Raw genomic sequence first — 21,929 nt, forward strand, 5'->3', positions numbered from 1 at the left:
CGGAACTAATATTTCAACAAGACGGTGCACCTCCGCATTACTCTCAAAATGTGCGTAACCCGCCTCAGAAGACCTGTGAAGACGAATTATTGATGTTTGTCGCGTAGTGACTCCGCAAGTTCTTCAGAATGTTCGAGAACGGTTTGAAAATAATTTGTATTACTGTATGGAGGTTGATGGGCAATATTTTCAGCATTTGCTTCATTAATAATGTAAGTTTTTATTAATTAATTCAATTTATGCGTTTTTTTTGCAGAAAGTACTTTTCAAATTTCAATACTTCATATTTTCAAAGTGACTCGACCGATTTTTAAAAACGAAGCGGGGAAATATAGAGAATAGAAAGCTCTTTTCATTGCGGCGCCACTTGACCCCCTTCCCATTTGAAAAAAGTTAGGGGATGACACCTCCGCTTAGAGGGTTGAAGATTTTGCAATCATTTTTGGGGCAAAAGTTGTCCCCCTCACAAACAAAATTGACGTGTTTTTGGATTTTTTCAAAAAATAAATACCCTGGTCGTCATGCATTGCGGAACGTTTTCGATGGGCCACCCTGTATTAGAGTATAGATTAACAATCGCAAAAGAAACAAAATAATATAATTAAACAGAATTTTGTCGGTTCTCTTGCTTTATATTTGCGTTCCCACCAACGCGAAAACTCTCACTAATTATTCCTTTATTCGTCAAAATAAGCCATTCTTCTTAAAGTCGCTCGCGAATAGTTTTGTGACGACCAGCACAGATACACTTCAGTCGAATCAAAGAACTATCGCGTATAACTACTTCGCAATGAAACTGTGCAAAGATAATTGCATTTGCTCGTTGTGCAGACAGCTCAAGAGCATCGCAGGCGCCGAATCAAACAGAAGCAATTTAAATTTGGCCGACGCGAGTGACAGTAACTTTATTTTGAGTGCCAAAAACATCGATCCCCACTGGGACATCGAGATCGAAGATGAAGAAGTGCCAGAAAAGCGAACCCCCGCAAGGAAATTTACGTTTTTCGGTATGGAGCTTGATTTGGAATACGAAAAGTTCGAAAAGTTTTCAACCGTGGGCAAAAGTAATAAGAAAAAATCTAGAAACAAAACACCAGCAAAACAAACGAAGAAAAAAGAGGATACAGAAGAGACGAATAATATAAATAACAAACACAAATCGGTGATATACATAAACGAAGTTGAAAATGACCCGAAAAATGTTATTAAAGTCTCTGAAAAGATTGACGAGGATTTTGTAATAGAAAGTCTGGAAAATTGTAAAGTTATTAACGTGGTTTCCAGGAATACTTTTGACTATGCTTGTCAAATTATTAACGAGTTGAATATGTGTTCGTACGAATTTTATTCCAATGATGTCGATGATTTTCCTTTAGGAATGGAAGCTGATATGATATCACAATATTTAAATAATAAAAGGTATGATTTTTTATATACAGGGTGCCCAATTTTCGTGTGTCTTACAGGACTTTACTAGGATATTTAGAAAAAGCATTTTTTACAAATAATTTGGTACCACATACTTGGTATTTTGGAGCCAAATTGTCATTATTTTTATGGCCATGGCACTCTAAATTAAAATTTAAAATGCTTTTTTAGCCGACCATACCAACAGGTATGGTAGTTGAAATAGGTATGGTAGTGTCAAAATGAGTTATTTGGGTCAAAAATAACCTAAATATAAAATATTTTCATGGTGTCTGTCTGTCTGTCCGTCTGTAACACGATAACTCAAAAATCGCTAAACCGATTTTAACCAAATTTGGCACAAATATACTGTGGCACCCAAGAATCTGGCCATTAGTTTTGGTGGGGGTAGTAAGGGGGTATGGGAGAGGGTTAAAAATTTAAAAAAATATCGTAACTCCAAAATTACAGTAGCTAGCGAAACGCGGTTTTCAATTTAAGATTAGGAATAATATTTGCAACAAAATTTGTAATAACATCAAGTTGGCATAAAGTTGACATATCCTATGTCATTTTTTATCAAATGAATTAAAAAAAAATCCCAAGATTGTCATTTAAAAATTCAAATTTGTAGGCATTTCCCGTGAAACAGGAAGTAACCAAAAACAATTGAATAAGTCAATCAATCCTAATTTATGTCATATACTGACATACCAAATCTCGTTTTTTTAACTGAAAAAATAAAAAAGTGGTAGTGGTGAGCCAGTTTTGAAACGCACCCGGTAGAGCTATTTCGGAGGCCTGGGTCGTCCTGTATTAAATCTATTATCTATTAATAATCGTTCTATTACACGGTCAAAAAAAAACGGCGCGCGGCGTCTCAGTAATCCCTAAGTGACAATCGAAGATAATTTTTGTCAGGCCAATCTCTAAATATATGTTAAAATTTTTACAGAAACTACTAAAAAGAAAATGATAACCGTTATTTCTAGTCTGGTGGTTTATAACAAAATCAATATATTTATTCAATTAAAAAATGTGTATTTTACGTCTCAGTTATTTCAAATAATTGCAGCTTCTGTTTTGTACGTATTACTGATGCATAAAATATCGCTAACAAATGTATCCGATTAGTAAGCTTGACTGCAAAGCGTTATATCATGGATTTTATGTAATGTTTTTCTGTTTATTCTTTTAATTTATATACAATGTTAATCATAAAGTCGAGGAAAAAAATGGGAAAAAATAAAAATTTTATCGATTCTCAAAATAACAAGTATGTCATTATTCATGCAGTGTTAGCTATTGGTTATTAGTTTAAAAAATGTGCTATCTAATACCGGGTCCAGACCAAGGCGACAAAAAGTAAACACGATTTTGAGACAAAAACAAGACAAACTTGAGACAAATTGTCCACACCGCAAGGACAAAAGTACAACAAAGTCAAAAGTTTAGTTGTTGCGAATAAGTTTTATTAACCATGTGTGATTTCATTGGTCCCCTACTCTTGGCTGCATGCGCCATCCACAATGCGCCGACAACTTGTCGTAAAATATACGAACAAAACATAGACACTTTGATCTTTACCGACTCGAGACGGGACATTGAAAAGTCTCCGAATTTTGAAACAAAACAAAAATGAGACAAAAATGTATTGGATTTGTCGCAATTTTGTCGTAAAACATTAATGTTTCTGTTTTGCCGTTGTTTTGTCTGTTTGGTCTGGACCCGGCATAATACACCTATAATATACAGTGTACAAAAATATAATTTTAATTTAATTCCTGTTATACCGGAAATTACTATAACTTTTGATTTTTAAATGGCACCCTCGGTATTTTTTTACTTTATTTCATAGAAAATGATACTCGGAATAGAATGACATGTCATATGTCAACGTTTGACATATTCAGTGAAAACAATTGTATTTTAAATTTTAATCGAGATGCCATGGCTGTGTTAAAACACCAATTTTTAATCAAGGAGCCTTGGAAAAATAGATTTGATCGTCTAATGTTTTTAGTGGTCTAATGGTTTGTCCTGGTCGGTTAAAAGATGCCCAAATCGTATTTATAATCATATCTCAATTTTTTCAAATGGAACGAGGGTGGCTCATTAGCATATTAGGAAAAAGTAAAAATACATAAATACCATTGCCATCACATTACGTTAAATATAGAGCTTCTTGGAAGCCTGGTTTACGCTGTTTGGAACATTTTAGAGCAGCAGCAAATTTAAAACTACTTCACCAAAATACAAATAAATTTTAATGTCACCCTGCAATATATCGCTATTATTAACCTACTATTAAACTCCAGAACTTTCGGTTTTGTTGCCCGTTATCGAATACAGAAATGGAGATTAATGTACCATTTTTCAAACCTCTCTAGACCATTGAGAGGAAAAACCAGACAGAAACTCTTCCTTTTCTGTTTCTCCGTAATTTTTAGAAGCGAAATCCGATTGATACGTTAGCAGGATTAATGGTAGATACCTGAAATACATTAATCACGAACGAAGATAAAAGAAAAATACATTTTTGTGTAGTGGAGTGCTTATTTTATTTGTTATTACATTATTACACTTTGTTTATCAGCAAATAGACATATTACTTGAAATCAAGCAAATGCAGGTTATGATAAGGACAAACATAGTATTTCGTTTAAGTTTAGAAAAAATAACTTTGTACTAGTAAATCAAGTTTAGTTGTATAGAGTGTCTCAAACAAGTGCGAGTGGACAAGAATAAACGGTATTTTTTAAATTAAAAATTACTTTCTGGGAGGGGTAATTATCCTTATGAATAAAACAAATACTTCGATTATTTGTATTCGAATAGTTCCTTCACTACTTTTTGGATTTTCTATGTCGAAATATTTCCAATAGGCTTGGTACATTCTCCGCCGGTGCTGCCTCCATCGGAGAATATCGTAAACAATTGGTGTATACCTACAAATACACGGGTTTAAATACCGAGTATACGAAAAATTTATTATATAATTATTATAAAAGTGTTAGGAAGTATAATTTGTGAAAATTCTAAAAGTAAAATAAAAATACTTTTTTTATACAAGACGATAAAATACCATATTAACCGAAAAGATTAATTCTCGAGCGATGAAATCGCGAGTGAATTAATTTCGGGAGACGATAATGCAATTTTATCGTCGTGTATAAAACAATATTTTTTTCCATAGCGAGTTACGTTATAAAAAAATATTCAGAAATTATTATTTCACGGAATTTATTACGAGTAGAAAAAATATTGTGCTGGGTTGGCGTTGGTTTCTATGTAATTTGACAAATAAATAAAGCTGTCTCTTTAGTTGTCAGTTTTGAGTTAATATTTTTTAATTCTCTTTCATTGCTGATTGAATTGGAGCCAGAAATGGCTCAGAACGAAATAAGTAAATTACCAACAGATATTCAGGCTGAGGCGACAAACGCCATATTCAAACTACTTCCATTTAAATCCCGAATAACTTATGAAAAGGAATACAAAAATGTTCAAAAATGGAAGCCATTAAAAAACGTACGAGAAGAAATCAAGTTTTTATCCTCTCCTCGCTGTTAAAGTATCATTTAATCTATTCTTGCGGTTAAAGTAGGTACTAGAGCAAGTACTATTTTATCTACTATTTTTGATAGATATAAGGCAATTTTAACAGTTGCTATGGAAAAAGCTTCTTATTCAAAGGGAAAAAGTAAATACTTTGATATCTTAAGTAAGGTCTAACTTGTTGAATTATAAAATTATTATTCCAGCTAAAAATAAATTAGATGAGTTAAACTATGGTAGCGAGCATAGTTTTACGCACCGGTTTTGCTAGTGGGGTCGTAATAATTGAGGCTATTTCGGCTATAACGAAATTTTTTAAAGGTACATAATTATAATTTTTTTTAATAAAACATTTTTATCACTAGTTGATTAAAAAAATATACCATTAATATTGCACCATGGTACAAAGAAAACAAGGTATGATCGATAGCGGCTCCAATTTCGTTAAGTTTGCGCATACCACTTGTGACGTCATACGCCCTACAAAAAATATCCATGTTGTTCAATTGCCACTAATAAAAAAAGACCTAAAATAGGGAAGAATTAAGACATAAACCCCAAAAGTTATGTCAAATCATCGAGCTTGACATTTGAAAAATTATTTTCACATTTATTTTGTCAACTGTTTGACAATTTGAAATTGGCGCGCGGAGCTTGCCGACCAATGGTACCGTTTATCACCTGTGACGTAGTGCCCAACCTGCGCAATATCATACCTTGTATTCTTTGTATCATGATATTGCACATTATATTACATCCTCTCATAGAATATGTCTATTTTTTTTATTATCTAACGAGCACTTTGTTTACTCACTTGTTTCGTCGAACTGCTTAAATCCAATTTTGCTTTTGATCAAATCGGTGTGAGAAACTATGAAGCTATAAAATGCTGTTTCTGGGAGATTGATTATGAATGGGAGAGTTGATTATTCGGGAAAGTTGAGTTATTGAATGTTATTGCACTCAAAAACGCCCTAATTACGCTCTCCTTTACGCGTTAACATTCGGCAATTTTATTAACGTTTGAAATTGTCACAACAAACATGACGCTTAGTTCGGATTCTTTTACACTTATTTTTTACTACCCGAAACAGCGTTAAATCACACAAACCTCGTAACTGAGTGTTTTATAGTTTTACTAACTCCTCTAGCAAAACCTGAAATATTTAAATATTATGACAAAGCCACGATTTCAATATTATTTTAATGCGATCAACATGAACTTTAACTGGGACGGCGTGATATACATAGCGAAAATTTCTGATTTCTGCCGTATACAGCGCTGGGGTCGGAATTTTTTGAAATCAACTGAAATGCACCTTACTCGTTGGCCATACTCTACGCAGCAAAATGAGTCAGGTGGTGAGCTAGAGTTCTATGTTATATGAAGGTATATTATTGTAGATATCCTATTGTTGACTTATTCATGTTTATATTTCAGATTGTCGAGCAACTCTCGCACAGAACATGCCACCTTTCAACATGCCAACGAGACCAACAACGAACTCAACAGGAATTCACTTAAAAGCGATTCATCTCGGGTCCACACTCCAGCTAACGCGGTTACGAAACCAGCCTTTTCGCCAACGAATGTTGAACAGCCTACTTCTAATGAAAGAATGGTAAGGAATTATTGAATTTGATGAGCTGTCAACGAAAAATCTGATTGTTTCTCTATACTGTTTGATTAGGAGTAAAAATGATTTTTTTTGAGACAAGGCTTTACGTTTGAGACATTACAGGCGAGGCACAAAAAGTCATTTTTACTTCGAATAGAACATGCTATTTTTTATTTCAAACGTCTCAATATAAAAAAGTTATTTTCACGCTTAGGCATAAAAGTGTATCACTTTTACGCTTAAGCATAAAAGTACGAAAAAATATTATTAAACTGACATAACGTGTCAAATTCAACGAGTGTAGCCATAGTTTCTCGACATATAATTACTTACAAGCCTAGATCATATCTTACAAGGCATTTAAATCTTTTATTTACAACCGCATATGAAATACTGACATATTGACTTTTAAAAAATTTGAAAGTGTTAAATTATCTACATTTTTTCCCTCTTCCATTTCCCCCACCCACTTCCCTCATCTATTTTCCTCACCCATTTCCCTCACTCGGTTTTTCTTATTTCTCGCCTCATGTAATTAAGCAAAATATTCTTGTAATATCTTTATTAAATACTTCTATCTAAATTATTAATACTAATCTAACATCAAAAAAAAATAAACAAGAATATTAACAATAATAATTGAAGATTTTAATACATTTATTTGTTGAAGTAAAAAATGCTAGACTTCTTTGGCTTAAAACCTACATTCTGGCTTTTAAAAAAGCGACGAGTTTGTGATATTTTGATATATCTGTCTTTTCCCTTAATTCTAGCATTGTCCGTATCATGCTGCCGTACCAAAGAGTAGATGGCTTTTTCTGCCTTGCCATCTCGCTAAAATATGCCGTCAAGAGTGTCTCCAGCAATATTCTTAGCATTTCTTTCGGCACAACATTTTTCGTATACTTTCAATGCTATTTCATATCGCCCCAACTTTTCTCTGGAAGTAAACTGGCCTCTGCTCTTTTCGCAGCTTCTTGCCTGCGTGGAATTAATTTCTATATTAGCAGTTCAAGGCAAGAAACTTATATATAATTTTATTATATACCTAAAAACTGCAAGAAATTTATTTTCCATTATATATTTTGGGCTAGCCGAAAAAAGCCTTTATTTACTATCGATAGTTGTGCCTCGGTGGTACGAAAGTACTACCATTGCACATAGGCCACTATCTCGCGATGCGGGACTTAATATCTTACCGCTACTTTACGACAAGTCGTATGTATATACTCTGCGCTGTGCTCTTCGTTTTGTGGAAATACCCAAGCTCACCTGATGATGGGGTAGGGCCCCGAAACCGGTAGTGAGAGCAGGTTGATCCACATTATGACGAACACAGCGTGGAATTAATTTCTATATTAGCAGTTCAAGGCAAGAAACCCTTATATCATTTTATTATATACCTAAAAACTGCAAGAAATTTATTTTCCATTAAAGTTACTCTGATATACTAATATATCAGGGTAACTTTAAAAATAAATCCTTTGCATTCAAATATAAACATAAAAACATTTACAGCAGAAAAGGCGAAGGCGCCGGGTTAAACGTAGTCTCCACTAAAAACATGGAGGGGCGCTTTGACCCAAAATTTTTCTATTAAGTTTCATATCTATCTTAATAGTAGATTATTTTCTTTTATCTATGGCCATAACAACTGGTACCGGTAACTATAGATATGGAAATGCCAAAACAGAAAACGACAAATTTTCGCATATTTATTTTTTTTAAATAGAATACTGTCCCTATTTTTTAATTAATGATGTGGTTGTAAATAAAATAGTATACAAACCTCGGAGGAAAGTTTTCATTATTGTCTGGAGATTTAGTTAATCTCTCGACAGTAATGAAACACTTCCTTCCTCGGTATGTAATATACTATTATATTATTTGCAACGCTTGACATTATTTAAAAAATTATTTGTGACTTTAGAAAATAAAATAGCATGTTCTATTCGGAGCAAAAGAGCCATTTTGTACAAAAGGTATCATTTTTACCCCTAATTAAACAATATATTAGTTTTAAACAATTTCAAACGTTCCAAATAATATCAAAATATTTAAAAGTAATAACTTGTATGTAATTAAACAGGGTGACTGCTAAATAAGTGCAAATATTTTCAGGGCTTGTAGATCTCGATAAAAGCAACATATTTTCTCTTTACCGTTTTTCAAATAAGTCCAAAATAACGGAGTTATTTTACTTTTTAGAGAAAAATTTCCGAAAAAAGATATTTTTTTGCTAAAATTTTGAGTCCCACTAGATCTTTTCTGGGTTTTAATTCTTGTAAATTTAATCTATTGTCTATGTTGCCATATTATCAAGAAATTATGTTTTTTAAAAAAAGTTCAAATTTTCAAAAAATAATTCTGGGGTCGAAATATACTACCCTTAAAAATAGTTTGTAGTTATATACAGGGTGTTTCAAAACAAATGCGAAAAACTTCAGGGGGTGATTCCTTGTTCAAAATAAAGGGTAGTTTGCTTCATAAACGTTGGGTCAAAAGTCAACCATTAGGGAGATATCGCGGTAAAAAGATGGCGGAAAAATAATGTTCTTATTTTTTATCTTGAAAACGAAAAAAGATAGACTAATGAAATTTTATGGAAGCATTACTGTTATGAAAACACAGTTTCTGGTAATTTTTTCACTTTTTTAAAACGAGTGGAAGGGGTTGAAATAAACTATGCCTATCATTCTTGTTAACGAAATTTAAAGAAAAATCTTATCAAACACATGCAAAAAATTTAATTTGGATAGTTTAGTTTGTTTAGAAACTTTTTTATCTCTTGTATTTTTTTTATAAAACTCACCGATTTGAAATTAAAAAATAAAATGTAAAGCATTACATGTCAGGACTAAAAATATTTTTAGATTAATAATATAGTGATAATAATGATAATAATAATCTAGATAATAACATATTGCAGTAGGGTAATGTCAAAATAAAACAATATTAGAAACATCCTAAAGTGACAGCGGCCGACTAGATTTTTTCCTAAAAAATTATTACAGCTGCCCACTAGATTCTTTATCTAAAAATGTTTTTTGTCCTGACATGTAATGCTTTACATTTTATTTTTTAATTTCAAATCGGTGAGTTTTATCAAAAAAACACAAGAGATAAAAAAGTTTCTAAATAAACTAAACTATCAAAATTATTTTTTTTTGCATGTGTTTGATAAGATTTTTCTTTAAATTTCATTATAAAAGAATGATAGGGGTAGTTTATTTCAACTCATTTTAAAAAGGTGAAAAAATTACCAGAAAGTGTGTTTTCATAACAGTAATGCTTCCGTAAAATTTCATTAGTCTATCTCTTTTCGTTTTCAAGATAAAAAATAAAAACATTATTTTTCCGCCATCTTTGTACCGCGATATCTCCCTAATGGTTGACTTTTGACCCAACGTTTATAAAGCAAACTACCCTTTATTTTGAACAAGGAATCACCCCCTGAAGTTTTTCGCATTTGTTTTGAAACACCCTGTATACAGGGTGGTCCGAACTGTATTCCGGAAAGTACGGCAGCATATTCTGGAGATAAAAATAGGTAAAAAAGTTCATATAAATGTATGTCCGAAAATGCTTAGTTTCGGAGATATAGGGTATAGAAGTTTCATTTTTATTTCGATTTTTTCCTAATAATTTCTGAAGTAACGTCAATATTTGGATGAAAATTGGTGTCTGGGGTTTTTTTGACATGACAAATTTGATTTTGATATCAATATGGCTCCTATTTGTAGGTGACACCACCTACATGTGTTTTAAATGTTTTGAAGAGTAATAACTTTTTGTCCGTACCTGTATAAAACTACTGAGTAAAAAAATATATATTTCCGTAACTTTTTACGTAATAAATATCTCTTGGTAAAAATCGCTACGAGCAACCGTTCTCAAGATATTTAGAATTGAAATAGTCAATACATGCCATTATTGACAAAAAATGAACCCGTTGAATAGATAGTTATTTGCCTGAAATAATAAATTTGGGAAATTTTTATTTTCCTAAATTAATCATAATTTTTTATAAACATACATAAGATAAAACAGTTTCTGTTGAACTTTTGGCACAAAAACATTTCAAATTTATGATTTCAGTCTAATAACTATTTAGTTGACATGTTTAATTTATGTCAATGATAGTAGGTATTGATAATTTCGATTCCAAATATCTCGAGAACTATTACTCATAGCGATTTTTACCAAGAGATTTTTTTTACGCAAAAAATGCCTTAAATGTATATTTTTTTACTTAATAGTTTTATAAAGGTACGAACGAAAAGTTATTACTCTTCAAACCAGTTAAAAAATATGTAGGTGGCACCTCCTATAAGTAGGAGCCATGTTGACATGAAAATCAAATTTCTCATGTCAAAAAAACCATCAAACCAATTTTTATACAAATATTGACGTTGCTTCAGAAATAATTTGGAAAAAATAGAAATAAAATTGAAACTTCTACACCCTGTGTCTCCGAAACTAAGCATTTTAAGACATATATTTATACGAACTTTTTTACTTATTTTTATCTGTAGAATATGTGACCGAAGTTTCCGGAATACAGTTCGGACCAGTCTGTATATAATTTAGTTGTACTTATTTAGGACTCACCTTGTATATTGAGAAATTGATTATGCTCGTTGAGTTTGACACTTTTTCTGTTAAACGGTCGTTAAGACATAATGAATTTCCTGCTGCAATATTTTCATTAAACTAATAAATTAGAAAATAAACTTCTATGTTATCTCTATTATTACAACTGACAACTGACGGATCTAGAGACAGAATTCGAACTTTTATGTCTTATCGATATCAAGTTATATAGAATGTCATCTTGTAGGAGGCTAATAATTAGCTATAAAATATGTGTAAAAATTTTATGATCAGTTTAGTACTTGCAATAAAATTCCGTCTGTATTCCAACCAAAAATAAAAAATAATACGTCAAATATTTCAGCTTTCGAAGACCTATTATTAGGATAAAATTAACAAAAAAAACATAAAAATAAATTAGAGTATAAATTTTTACTTTTTTAAATCTAGCATTAATCCAAACGAATAAAACAAATTTGGGTTAGTGAATATAAAATAACTTAATGATACTTTTTGATTACCTATACGTATTCCTATAACCTAAAATAAATCGTTTTTAAGTTATATATGATGTAGTTTTAAAGCGTATATTTTTTCTGGTTTTTCACTAGTAGCCTATGACTTTAAACGTCAAACGATGTAAAACAATATATCTAGCCATGTCATATTGCGACACTTTATTAAAAAATCAGTATGTCATCGATCGTCATTTCCAAGCCAACTTTGCGCCGTTTTTTCGATCATATGCTATATTTTATTAATATCAACTATTAAATATCACTGATATACAAGGTATATTTTTATAAATACACTTTATAAAGTTCTAGCGGCAGTATCTATACTATATCTACGATATACAAATAATTAGTTTTTTGACAGAAGGAAATAAATTGTCTGATTGTTTGACATTTGATGTCAAAGGAAGCTAGATAAAATCAAGAAAAATTAGAACTAAATCTTATACAGGGTGGCGCACCTCATTCGCCTCGGTTGATTATACGAAAACGGAAAGATGTAGAAACAAAATATTTTATGTGTATATGTGGGGAGACAATGTGCACAATTTAAAATTGTTTTGAAATATACAGGGTGTTTCAGAACTAAGATCCATACCAAAGTTATATTTTTTCTTATGGAACACCCGGTATTTTATTTAATTTTTGGATTCTTGGGCCCAAAAAAAGGCATTTATTATAAGGGTTAAATCTATTTAAAATCTTTGGTTTTTGAGATATTTAAAGATATTTAAATTTGCATGCTACAATAGAATAGACTATTAACACCCTGTACATTACTTTTCTATTTCGGTATTTTATTTAATTTTTGGATTCTTGGGCCCAAAAAAAGGCATTTATTATAAGGGTTAAATATATTTAAAATCTTTGGTTTTTGAGATATTTAAATTTGCATGCTACAATAGAATAGACTATTAACACCCTGTACATTACTTTTCAGAATTAATTCTTATGCTGAGTTTAAAGGTAGAGAAATAAACTTTACTGAAAATGGTATTGGTTCCTTAAATTTATACAGGGTTATCAAAAGTTGCTGATCTAAGGGTTTGCTATACCTATCTATCTTAGATTTTGAATAAAAAGCGATTTTTAAATGAAACTGCAATCAAGATGGCTGGTGTCGCCATGGCAATTTTCTAATGACAGTTAGTAACTATTTTTCATTCAGTTTTATTTTTTTTTATTCATTAGTTTATGGACATTATTATTTATAATTTATAACAGTTTACTTAAATTTGCCTACAATAGTTTAATAAGTAAGTATTCATTATTTTAAAAAGAAAAATAAAGCGGTATCTACTGGCGGAACGAATAGATATGTTACTAGTGATATTATTTTGTGAGGAAAATTGCCTCAAGGGCTTATGCTCAAAGACATCCAAATAGGAATCTTCCTGATAAGCGTTTCTTGGAAAAACTTCTTGTCCTATTTCGCAAAGCTGGTAGTTTATAAAAAAACTTATTAGGCAGAAACTTGTCGTTGGAAGTGAATGAATTTGCCGTAATTGGATATTTTATAGAAAATCCATATATATATCTACAAGTCACCGTAAAATAATTCAAAGAACTACTTCTTCGTTTTTCTTGATAGAATAATATACAGATATTTAATAAATATTATTTATTAAACTATTGTAGGTAAATTAAATAAAAGTAAACTGGTATAAATTTAAATATGTCCATAAACTAATTTCGATTTTGAAAATATCTACTAACTGTCACTAGAAACTTGCCATGACAACACTAGCCATCTTGATTACAATTTTATTGAAAAATCGTTTTTTATTCAAAATCTGAGCCAGATAGGTATAGGAAACCCTGATATAGTTTGAAAGAGCATTTAAATCTGCTTCGACTTATTTAAAAAAATATATAGTGTTGCGTTTGAAATAACGAAGTTTTTATGTAAAATAAATATTTAAAATAGACCAGCAATTTTTGATACACGTCCTTAAATGTATACTTAAGGAAGGAATAACAATTTTCTGTAAAGTTTATTTCTTTTTTTTTTGATAGACACATGTCTGCTTTTTTTGTCACAGTGGCTGTAGTAATCACTAAATTTGGCGTTTAGGCTATACAAATTCTTTTTGACAGGCAGTTTTTTCCCCCAAAAAATTCAAATCTTTAAAAAAAAAGGTTAATTTTAGGTATAGAGTGCTTGATATCAAAATTCATAAAATTTTATAGAGAATTTAAGTATATAATCAAAAATGGGCCTGCCCATTTAATATAAGAAAGATCTCTATTATGAAGCAATGATGTGCAACACATCTCCGATCTAGATATTGTAGTTCTGTAGAAATCTCTTCTAATGCACGCTCAGCCTCGGACACCCTGTATCTCCTCTTTATTGACATTCTTTTAATACACCCATAACCATTTTTTTTTAAATATAAAATTATATATAATTTAAAATATAAAAACTGTAGCATTTATTTTTTGTATTTGTCTTATATCATTTCTTAAATTTAACCATGTGACATTTTATAGGTCTCGCCAAAAAGAAAAGTGGAACATTTCCAGCACTTGTACGTGGCAAACAACGTAAAAACGTCTACGTTTAGTGAGCAAATCGAAAAAAACAATCTCTCCAACAACAAAAGCAATTTGAACAATAGCGCCGAATACGGTTGCTCTCATTCCTCAATAAATATGGTAAGGAAAATTTAATAGACACTTATAGAATTGGTAGAGAGCTTATTGTTGAAAAATAATTAAAATTACTTGTTTCTTGTAATCATTTCTCAAAATAAATATGTGCGTATCATAAAAGAATAAATTATGAATATTTACCTAAAGATATTTAGTTACTTTAGCTGATCATCCCTTTTAGCAACTTGAAACACTAGTTTTAAGAAGAATATTTCATCTTCAATATTGAGTCAAAACCGGCTTTTAAATATACAGGGTGAGTCTTAAATAAGTGAAAATATTTATAGGTGTTGTATATTTCGACACCAGGAACACTTCTATGACATTTTTTTTGGCAAAAAATATGTTGAATCGTGCATTTTTTTAATTTTCCTATATATTTTATAAAAATTTTTAGAACTGCAAATTTTCCACTGTATAATTTTTTAATATGGTTACGACACTAAAAGAGATCTAAATACAGAAAAAATCCGGTGGCTCTCCATTTTTTTCAAAAATAAATTATATTTTTAATTTCAATCTGGAATAACTCGGTTATTTTGGACTTATTTGAAAAACGGTAAAGAGAAAATATGTTTCTTTTATCGAGATCTATCAGTCTTGAAAATATTCTCAGTTATTTAAGACTCACCCTGTATAGGGTTCGATATAGGGTATTTAAATTTTCAAATAAAAAAATCATTTTTTTTAATAAAAAAAAATTCGAACCTCTGAAAATATTTAAACTAAATTAGATATACTATATATTTTACAGTGGTATGTTGCTTTTGTTTCTATACAGGGTGGTCCGAATTGGAATCGGGAAACTTTGCTAAAACGTTGCCGAAATTTCCGGACTATAATTAGCACCACCCTGTAGATTAATATCTGTTGTATATTTTTGTATTATCTAGGTGCCTGAGAGGGACACGGGACCAAATAAAGGTCCTATAAATGCTTTTGGCAATTTAAGAATTGCCCAGAATCAGTTGGTGTCAAAATTTGGTGGTGATTTTAATTCTCCCGACGAACATAGAATGGTTTCAAGCAGAAAACACTATCATGTTAGTGTCCAAGAACTTAGAATGCAGGTAAGACTAGTTATTTAAATACCGGGTGCGTCTTAAAAGTGGCTCATCCCTATAACTTTTTTATTTTTTTCACATAATAAAACGAGATTTGGTATTTTAGTAGATAACATAAATTAGAATTGATTGGACGTATTCAATTGTTTTTGGTCACTTCCTGTTTCACCTGGAATGACTACAACTTTTGATTTTTAAATGACACCCTTTTTTACTCTAACTCAATAGAAAATGACATTCTGAATAGAATGACATATCATATGTCAACTTTTGACATTTTCTCATATGGTTTATTCGAAAACGACAATTTGACTCGAAATACCAAGTGTGTGGTACCAAATTATTCGTAAAAAATGCTTTTTCAAATATGTCAATGAGCCACCCTTGTTCCATTTGAAAAACTTGAGATATGATTAAAAATACGATTTAAGTATCTTTTAACCGGTCAGGACAAGACAACAAAAACTTTAATGCGCATTCTCACGACTCGTGTACTTGACAAACATTTGTTATTGGAATATACTCGGCATGTCGTGAGACCGGCTTCCTTGGTCACTCGTCGCGTCCCCACTCTCTGTAGGTAAATATAGCCCGAGTCAAAGTACCACAATAATTATTCGTACACTTGCCAAGTGTACCTGGCCAGCCTTGTCAATACTTGCCGAGGCTCAAAAAAACGACTGCGCAAATAATTGTACTGTTATAGAGTAGGTCCCGTTTATTTCCGGATCGTAGTGTTTTTCGAGTTAATTTTGGATAATTTAAAACGTTAAAACAATAATAGATTATATAATATCAAATTTACATTAATAATTTCAATATTGGCGACATACCTCTTACTTAAATATTAATTTTCTTCCTACAACAAAAAAATCATAGAGAAAGTTTAAAAAATCATAGTTTAAATTTAGGTTTTAAAAAAAACCTTTTTGTTTAAACCTTTAATTGAACATCCCTGGTTTAAAAAATCATAGTTTAAATTTAGGTTTTAAAAAAAACCTTTTTGTTTAAACCTTTAATTGAACATCCCTGGTTTTCCCCTTTTTTGTTTGCATTTTGACATTTTTATTTCGGTATTTCAGAATATGGCAATAATTCACAATATTAATAATTCAGAGTTAGTAGTAAGATATGTTAGAAATTATTCAACCGAAAATTACATATTTCTTTAAAAAACACTAAATTGCATTTTTCTCGGCACCAACAAAACTGGGTTTTCACGTGTAGTCTTCAAATTATGTTGTTCTGGAATTTATGGATTTATACGAAAATGAGCCCTTCATATGGATGACCAAATATAAAGAACATAGAAATCGTATTGCAGTGTAAGGTAAAAGAACTTAAAAAGAAAAAAGAGTCACTAGCAACGACAATTTCGGGACCACTGGTATCCATGGATGTGACTATACTGTTTACTTGCCAAGGTTTAACAATGTTTGTGCTGGCGTACTTGTTGAAATGGACACGTCGTGTGAGCGCCACACTTACCAATGTTCTTTACAAAGTGGGGACTGGTGGGGATACTTGCCAAGTACGCAAATATTGGTGTACTTGCCAAGTAGACGAGTCGTGAGAGTGCACCCTTAGGCGATGAAATCTATTTTTCCAAGGTTACGTGATTAAAATTTATTGTTTTTAACATAGCCATGGCACTCTAGATTGAAATTTAAAATACGATTTTTTATAATGTCATTGATATGTCATTCATAGGTCATATGATATGTCATTCTGTTCAGAATGTCATTTTCTATCGAATAAAGTAAAAATACCGAGGGTGTCATTTAAAAATCAAAAGCTGTAGTCATTTCCGGTGAAACAGGAATCGACAAGAAACAATTGAATACGTCCATCAATCCTATTTTATGTCACATACTAACATACTAAATCTCGTTTTTTTATGTAAAAATATAAAAAAGCTATAGGGGTGAGCCACTTTTGAGACGCATTCGGTATAGAGATTTTTCCTTAACGTTCTTTTTCCCATCAAATTACAGCAATGCAGCAACAGTTCGTCTGACGACAACCGATCATCCGGACATGCAAGCATGTCGGACACCGGAAACACGTCGCCTAGAGGTCTGTGTACTTCCGGCAGCGATCGTCTCAACGCCAGCGTGCTTCAAAAGCCGATCAGGAACAAAATAGCCGCACAACATAATAGGTCCAGACATAGGGCCACACCTGCCAGAGTAAGTATTTAACCTAGATCTTATACCGTGTGGTGCATCGGAACACGGGACATAGAAAATTCTATGTGGATTTTGAAAAGTCAAATATCTCCCCAGGTGGTTTTATGCAAAAGTTGTATTAGACTTTTTTGAAGAGGTTTTAAAATACACACATGGCCAAAATTATTGCATATATCGTTTAAAAATATCCGGAAAGGAATTTAAAGAATCTTTTTTTATACATAGCTTTGATAATCTGTAATAAACATTTTTTTGTTAAAATAGATATGGTAAACAACGTTTGTCGTTCAGACCCAATATTATTACAGATCCTTGCACATTTCGATTTGTGGTCTTTTGGGTTTCAGAAGAAATTTGACCATTGTTTTGGCCTTAAAATGCCTAGAAACATTATTTCACAGTTTAATAGAGTCAAAATAGTAACACTGTCTCAACAGGGCTACCGGTAAGTTGCAATAGCTGAAATTGTAGGAGTTAACCAAAGCGATGTATCGCGAATATTAAAAAAAATCAGGGAGACAGACGAGGTTACAGACCGGCCTGGAAGAGGTAGAAAGAGAGTTACTACTACTGTGCAAGACCGTCAAATATCCCTAATTGCACGACGAAATCTCCTGCTTTCTAGTACTGCTATAAAAAATGAGTTAGCTCGCCTTGAAGGAGTAAATGTTTCAAGAAATACCATAGCAAGGCTCCATGACAGAGGATGACTCCATGACATTTAAGGAGGCTTCTACGTGTTCCGAAGCTTAATTTACAGCACAAAATTACGCGACTACAATGGGCTGAGGAGATGAGAGCAAATGGACCTAATTGGAATTTCGTCAGTTTAGTGATGAAACAAGAATAGGCCTATATATAGTGTCAGACTCGCGACGAACTTTGGTCTGGAGAGCATATGGAAGACGAGTACGCTTGAATTCAGCTCAACCCCGTGTCCCGTTTCAAGGGGGAAGCATTATGGTATGGACAGGTATAATGCACCGAGCTCGAACTTCTCTTCTTTTTATTGATGGCACAATGACAGGTGCCTCATATCTTAGAGACGTTTTAGAGCCTATTGTGCGTCCATTTCGAAGGGCAGTGGGGGATGAATTTGTTTACACGGACAATAATGCTCCTCCCCATCTCACTTTAGCGGTTCGCGAATTTTGTGAGGAAGAGGGCATAAGAAAACTGTGGTGGCCAGATATGATCTGTGATCGAGCATGCTTGAGACCTGCTAAAATGCCATATTGCCAAAAGGAATGATCCCCCCCCGTACCTTAAATGAATTAAAAATTGCTGCGCGCGAAATATTGGAAGCCATTCCTCAACATCTTCTGGACAACTTAATTGAGAGCATGCCACATCGTCTCACAGCTTGCATTGAGGCTCGAGGAGGCAATGCAGACTATTAGTTGTGAGAAATAATTAATATTGTTTTCGATATTTTCTGTTTAAAATTAAATTTGTTTTTGTTTAGACAAGATTTTGGTTCCTTCAAATTTTTGTAAACAAAATGTGAAATCGAATTTGACAATGACACAATCACATTTTTGCTGGTATTTTAATTGTAGCTTTCTCAGGGTCGTATTATAAATTTTACTAATGTGAAGGTAGATTTTTGCAAATAATTTTTAAATGATTGTTCCAAATGAAACGAAATTCTAGAAAAAAGTACAACTTTAACGCCTCTTCAAAAAAGTCAATTATCTGGGGATGTAATATTTGACCTTTTCAAAATTGGTGTGGGATTTCCTATGACCCGTGTGTTCCGATGCACTACACGGTATATAGTTCCTGTTTACTGTGTTTTAATTTTATTATGTATATTTCCAAATAATTATTAATATACTACTCAAATGAAAAATATTACAATTCATTTCACAAAATACACGTGTACAGTTTTATTTAAATTGTTTAAAGTTTTTGGAGGCCACTAACAAATATTTTTCTTTATTCCATTTTTAAAACAAAAACTGACAATAAACGGATGAATTCATTCGTCCATTACCCAATTATTAAAAAATAGGATCCGATGACATCGATAAAATAACAATAAATCCTTTTCATCTTTTCAAAAATTTAAATTGACGTTTTGTTAAAAAGTGCTGAATATGTTTTTGCAGGAAAATCAGAAGCTGGTTTTATTAATAAAAAAATAGGTACAGGGTTACCAATTTTTTTGGAAGAATATTTTTTTGGAAAAAAAAACTCATGGGCCTCAACCTCATGTCTCTGCGATAGACGCAGAGGAACCAGTTAAAATAGACATCCTGGTTTAAATACTATTTTCTGAGATTACTTGGTTATCATAAAATGTTTAATGTAAATGTTAAATGTAAATGCGTTTTTCTGCATGTCATATCGACACTGTTTATAATTCTATATTAAAATTTAAAAAACGTTAAAAAATAAAGATACAGGTTTCGTTTTAATAAATATTAGTAACACTAGAAGAACTAAGGATATTAAAAAAATAACTGTAATAACCAAGTGTAAAAACAAACAAAAAACATGTAAAAATACTTTTTATTGCTTCCCCTGGCTGCTCTAACTGTCCGTAGACTTCATGGTTCATGCTGTTACTTACAGGACCAAGCGAATATTCATAATTTCGGCCATCTTCAACAAGATCAATGACTTTTATACAATCTTCGACACCAAGAACCATATTCAATCGTACACAACAACAATCACCAAAGCTACCTCGCCATTATGAAGAACATCAAAAAGTACCGATAATTGAAAATATTGCAAAATGTTTGTGGCAAGTTCATTTTGCTCTTAAAAATTAACCAAGGCATGTGTTGACATGAGTCAAGAAACAAAATATTCAGGAGACATTGTTTTAACCGAAAAATAATGTTTTAGGAAAATTTGCACACGAAATTATTGCACAGGGTGTTTTAAAGATACGGTAAAAAACAATTATTCGATTAACCCTGTATAATAAGTCAAAATACTAAAGTTTATAATCAAGTGAGTTTACGAATTAAAGGTGATATATTTATGTACAGTTTGCTAAAAAATCAAGGAAGTAGGGCTAAAAATAAAAAATATAACAATTTAAACTAGGCCAAACATTTTTCCGTTGTTTTGTTTTATCTGAGTATATTTTTTTTATTTTGACTGTTCTCGAACCATTTTTTTCCTTTTCAGTTACATGTCCCTTGGTCAGGATCTGGAGGACTAGAAGACATCAAACTAGCACTCCAGCAACTCACGATGAGATCTCATACCTCCACTAGCACGTACTCAAGTGTCAGTGCTGGTTCAGAAAGCTCAGAACCAGCAATTAGACGACTCATGAGACATTCCTCACTTGAAACCATCAATACGAACATAACCAGTGCTGATGAGTTTGTTTGGGTCGACTCACATAACAGGTATACATTGTGTTAAAAAATATTAAAGGGTATGGCCGGATTAATATGGAAAATCTGCCCTCGTGGCTTGTTTGACTCGCACTCCGGACGATTTGGTGTCGAATCAAAATAATTCACCTAAATTTTTAGCTCTTTAAATCAAAAGGTTTTCGAGATTTTCAAAAAAAATTGTTTTTTCAATTTTCTTTTTATTTTTATAGTAAAATTCAAAATTAATTAATAATGATTTTTTTTCTAATTCTTAGAAGTCTAAGACAAGAAAAAATAATATGATCATGATTCTTAATCGAACAGCCGATTTTTAGCGGAGGAAAGAAAATTAAAATCTTTATTTTTTTTACCTTTGTGAAATATGTCACTCACATCTGCTCGGACTCGTTTTTTTATAATAATCTTTATGTTTATTTCTGGCAAGGATGTATTTTTAATGAAAAAATATTTTCTACCCACTTTTTTAAACTAAACAAAAATGTAAGTTAGTTAAAACAGAAGATTTTAAAGAAAAAAAAAAGATTTTTTAATTTTTTTCATATTGTTCCACCACTTCAAAAAATTCTAAAAAAATCCTGAGTGTAACGGAGTATAAAATACATTTTCAGACGATTTTTGTTGAGTGCAGTGGCGGCTCGTGACCCGTGTGACTGGGTAGGCGACAAAATTTTAGTTGCGTCTATTTGCCCTCCCCGGCGTGTTCTGAAATACAACCGGTTATATCATTTTTAATAATCTCGGACAAGCCCGAAAAATGTTTCCAATTTGCTTTAAACGTTTTTTGAATTTTCATATAAAAGTTTTAAATGTTACGTATAATGAATCATATGAAATATCCCCTTAACGAAATGTGATATATCTCTTTATGAAATATCCGGCATATCCCTTCAACATCTAAGCCTATGAAGCCTCCACGAGACTTCATGCGAAGGCGACCGGAGATTTCGCCTAAGCCCCGCCTTAATAT

The 21,929-nt window shown here is 31.8% G+C and overlaps 1 protein-coding gene across 1 annotated transcript in view; it reads left to right on the forward strand.

Annotated features, from left to right (window-relative positions):
- The window catches only part of LOC115891037 (ankyrin repeat and BTB/POZ domain-containing protein 2), a 122,093-nt gene that overhangs the window by 13,655 nt on the left and 86,509 nt on the right, over positions 1-21,929 (forward strand). Inside the window, exons 2-6 of the mRNA XM_030911430.1 lie at positions 6,407-6,587; positions 14,186-14,350; positions 15,241-15,417; positions 17,406-17,600; positions 20,745-20,971. Of these exons, the coding sequence (XP_030767290.1) occupies positions 6,407-6,587; positions 14,186-14,350; positions 15,241-15,417; positions 17,406-17,600; positions 20,745-20,971 (945 nt within the window). The remainder of the gene's footprint in view (positions 1-6,406; positions 6,588-14,185; positions 14,351-15,240; positions 15,418-17,405; positions 17,601-20,744; positions 20,972-21,929) is intronic.

This window comes from Sitophilus oryzae, unplaced genomic scaffold (assembly GCF_002938485.1).
Source record: "Sitophilus oryzae breed Bouriz unplaced genomic scaffold, Soryzae_2.0 scaffold_942_pilon_pilon, whole genome shotgun sequence".
Classification (NCBI taxonomy): domain Eukaryota; kingdom Metazoa; phylum Arthropoda; class Insecta; order Coleoptera; family Curculionidae; genus Sitophilus; species Sitophilus oryzae.